Source organism: Orycteropus afer, unplaced genomic scaffold (genome assembly GCF_000298275.1).
Source record: "Orycteropus afer afer isolate SDZICR_OR568_19922 unplaced genomic scaffold, OryAfe1.0 scaffold00018, whole genome shotgun sequence".
In the NCBI taxonomy this organism is placed as follows: Eukaryota; Metazoa; Chordata; class Mammalia; order Tubulidentata; family Orycteropodidae; genus Orycteropus; species Orycteropus afer.
In genome coordinates this window covers 5,649,962-5,654,059 of record NW_006921605.1, presented here as the reverse complement: position 1 = coordinate 5,654,059, position 4,098 = coordinate 5,649,962, and the positions used below count along the sequence as shown (strand labels likewise).

The 4,098-nt window shown below is 57.2% G+C and overlaps 1 protein-coding gene across 1 annotated transcript in view; it reads left to right on the top strand.

Moving 5' to 3' along the window:
• Positions 1-4,098, top strand: part of MGAT5B (alpha-1,6-mannosylglycoprotein 6-beta-N-acetylglucosaminyltransferase B) — a 192,130-nt gene that overhangs the window by 68,004 nt on the left and 120,028 nt on the right. The window contains exon 15 of the mRNA XM_007959846.1: positions 11-127. Within this exon, the coding sequence (XP_007958037.1) occupies positions 11-127 (117 nt within the window). The remainder of the gene's footprint in view (positions 1-10; positions 128-4,098) is intronic.

The window sequence follows — 4,098 nt, the reverse complement described above, 5'->3', positions numbered from 1 at the left end:
GCCCTTGCAGGTGTTCTCCCAGCATCCCTACGCGGAGAACTTCATTGGTAAGCCCCACGTGTGGACTGTCGACTACAACAACTCAGAGGAGTTTGAGGCAGCCATCAAGGTCATCATGAGAACACAGGTGAGACTCGGATGTGGGCAGGCCCTCTGTGTGAGCCCAGGCTTTCCCCGGGTTGGGCAAGATGTCCGGCCTCCCTGAGCAGACATAGCCCTGGATTGGAGGGGGTTGGGGCTGGAGTTCAGCCATGTGTGTATGGGGGTGGGGGGTTCTGTGCAGTGAGCAGCCCTGAGGTGTATCTACAGAGAATAGCACCTGTGTCCATGAGTTTGAACTTGCTGAATGAGCCTCACAGCTGACAACGGAAGCTGCTCATGGGTGCCCCCCTCAGGTGGCCCCAGGGCACAAGCCCTACCTGCCGTTCCCTCCATTAGCCTCTGGAGCGACCCGCACCCCCTGCATGGTGGCCCTGCTCTCAAAGATCATTTCTTGAACACCTGCCAGGAGGCCAGGCCCTGTGAACAGTGCTGTCACATGTTAGGTGCTCAATCAGTGGTTTTGAGGTGAATCTGTGGAGGTCCTTTGACCTGCATCATAGGGGTGGGTCCACAGCCTCTTTTAGCAAAACATCTCAGACGGTAATGGACACGTGATCTCTGCGGATCTGGTTGAAACGCAGATTCCGATTTGGCAGGTCTGGCCTGGGGCTGAGACCTGCAGTCCAGCGAGCTCTTGGGGGTGCCGATGTGGCTGGTCCACGGACCACGCTTTGAGTAGCAAGGCCGTGGAACACTCAGTCTTCTTCAGTGTGTCTTGTGTGGTGTGCGTCAGTGCACACGTGCGGGTTGGGGCTGGCGCCTGAACGGCATGTCTCATCGCTGGCACCAATGTGGCTCCTGTATCACCCAAGCCCTTCACTTCATGCCGTAGCTTGGACATGACCAACCCCCCCGGTGCCCAACACCATGTTCATCAAGCGTTTTCTACCTGCTCCCGTGTCCCAACCCGCCCCTTGGCTCTCCTTCCCTCCGCGGGCCAGAGCACACCTTCCCGGCTCTGGCCCAGAGCAGGCAGGGGCGGGTGGGAACCTACAAGGACTTCCCCTCCCCCGGCTCAGGTCGGCCACCTCCACGGGAGATCATTAAGCTAAATGAACAGGTGCCATCCCTGTGGTTAGAGCGCTCCACCCGCAGACCATGCAGGTATGTGTAGGGGTGGGGCCGTGTGCAGTGGACACACTCCAGTGCCCCTGGTCATTTCTGGCCAGACCCTGGAGAGGTTGGCAACAGTGGCTGCGTGCCGAGGGGCTGCCTGTTTGGGGAGGAAGACTGACTTCCCATTGTTTTCCCTTTCTGATTTTTTTTTTTTTTTTTTGGTGAACCATGAACATCTGTTTACTTTTATTAGTGAGTTAATTAAAAAAAAAAAAAAAAAAAAATGGTCAAGGAATCCAAATCCCGGTGGTCCCCAACTTGCGATGGGGCCCCGTTCTGACAACTCCGTCATAGGTCATTTCTGATATAAGTCAAATACCTTTTTTCCTTTTCTTTTGGTTTTCATCATTGCCTTTATGATCAGTATCTTTGTAAAGCCAGTCTTTGAACAGCTGTGAGTGCACATCTGAGAACGGTAACAGCAGCAAATTACACGCTGCACCGTTATGCGTAGTGCAGGTGACTAACGATAAGATGAACGAAAAAGAGCCCCAGTCAGTGAAGTTCATCGTAACAGGAATATGTCAGAAGTCACCTTATTGCAAATCCACCAAGCTAAGCCTCGCAGCCGGGCTCAACGAGGTGGACTGACATAGCAGGGGCCACGGTGGGCTCACGCACGGCAGGGATCGAGATGACAGCCGGGCAGTGTTTTGTTCTGTTGTCTGTGGGGATGCCGCGAGTCGACACTGACTGACAGCGGACAACAGCAGGGCTTGCAGCCGGGCCCCAGACCAGCCCTGGCCCTCTGCCTTGGGTCCTCCCTTCTGTGGGCCCCACTCTTCTAAAGGACCTCCGCACCCGGCAGGCCTGACGGCTCCAACATTAGTGCCCCAAGCAACACCTGGGGAGACGGTTGACAGATTCCTGGACCCATCCCCCAATCTTCTGATGTAATAGGGCTGCCTGTGGCCCTGGAACCTGCATTACCCTGGGTGATTCTGAGCGACACTGATTTGGGAACAGCTGCTTCCGGCGTCCATGGCTGCTGACAGCATCTGTGGCTATTGGTGGCATCAGTGGCTGCTCCCGGCATCCGTGGCTGTCGACAGCATCTGTGGCTGCTCTTGGCATCCAGGAGGCAGCTTGTTCTACACGACTTGCAGCCTTTCATGGGGAGCGAGAGGAAAGGCTGGGAGCGGGGGGGAGGCTGGCCCTCACCTCACAGCCCAGGGCAATCGAGGGGAGGGTCCTTTGTGAAGTCTCTTGCCCATTTTGGCATCTCTCTGTCCCTAGCAAGGCCCTTGAGGTGACAGGAGGGGAAGTGGCCTGCTCCACCCCGCTCCGCCCCTCCCTACCCTCTGGTCATTACCTCAGCTGCAGTTCCCAGCAGGCCCTGCGCCTGTCACTCTGTGGAGACTGAGTATGGCACACACCTGTAATTAGACCTAATGGGGGTAATTTCCAGGCCGGCTGGCTTCTCCGGCAGAGTTATGGCAGCCAGGACATGCTGGGAGCGTTCCCTGCCCAAAGGGAGCCTTTTGAATCATGCTTGACCAGGGCTTCAGTCGCCCAGGGGATCTCAGTCATGGAGCAGAGAAAGCAGCATTTGAAGAGGAAATGCTTGTCGCTGGGGACTTTTATCACCTAGACTTGGAGCCTTGTGCCTTTAGTGTCCCACAGGTGCCCTGATCTGTCCTGGGTGTCCGGGGAACCAGCAGGTCCTTCTCTGGCCATGGTCTCTGATGTGAGCAGGCCAGACAGGGTTGTGCCAATGGCAGGGCTCTTGTCCCACAATGGGATACGGAGTGATGCCTGGATTGGGATCTGGGGTGCTCAGGAATCCAGTGCTGCCCTGAACTCAGAACCCCCGTCACAGTGCCAGGGGAAGTCTGAGCCCGGAGCAGGGCCACAGAGGGAGCTTGTCCTGGGAACCAGTGTCGGGGCCAGGACCAGCCGCTTCCCTGGGACCCTCAGCGATGTCTGTGTGCTCCTCTCGGGGACGTTCCCTGTCCTGGGCAGGATTCAGGGAGAGCTGTGACATGTCTGCATTTCGTAATGGTTTGCTGAGCTCCTGCTGTGTCCCAAGACCAAACCCACTGCTAGCAAGTCCATTCTGATGCACAGCGCCCTAGAGAACAGGGCAGAACTGCCCCCATAGGGTTTCCAGGGCTGTCAGTCTTTACAGAAGCAAAGCCCAGGACCAAACGCACTGCCATGGAGTCAATCCTGACCCACAACGCCTCCGGAGGACAGAGCAGAGCTCCCCCGCAAGGTTTCCAAGGCTGTCATCTTTACAGAGGAGCCCTGGTGGCACAGGGGTTAAGCACTTGGCTGCAGACTGAAAGGTCAGCGTCTGGCATGCAGCAGCCACTCCATGGGAGGAGGCTGTGGCAGTCAGATTCTGTGAAGATTACAGCCTTGGAAACCCTAGGAGGCAGTTCTGCCCTGTCCTAGAGGGGGCGCTGTGGGTCAGAATCCACTCCACGCCAATGGGTAATCTTTCCAGAAGCAGACTGCCACACCTTTTCCCTCCAGAGTGGCTGGTGGGTTCTAACCACCAGCCTTTCAGTTAGCAACCGAGTGCTTTAAGCACTGTGCCACCAGGGCTCCTTGCTGCACATCTGGATTGAATAGTGACAAGGCATAGCCCCTGCCTTGAAGGAGCTCATGCGCCAGCTCTTGAGAGGCTGGTAGGAGTGATTGCACGGGCCCTGACTGCGGGGGAAATACGGGGGTGCTGGCAGCCCCGGAAGCTGGATGCGGTGGGTGGGGCTCCGGGAGCACTTCTGGGGGGACGTGAGATGGGCGGATGGATCTGGGTGGGCCTGGGAAGAGCAGACATGGCAGCCCAGGAGGGGCTGGGCGCGAGCTGTCCCGGAGGAGGAAGTTGGGTGCCGATGTGTAAACACCTGGGAGGAGCCGTGGGGATGACACTGA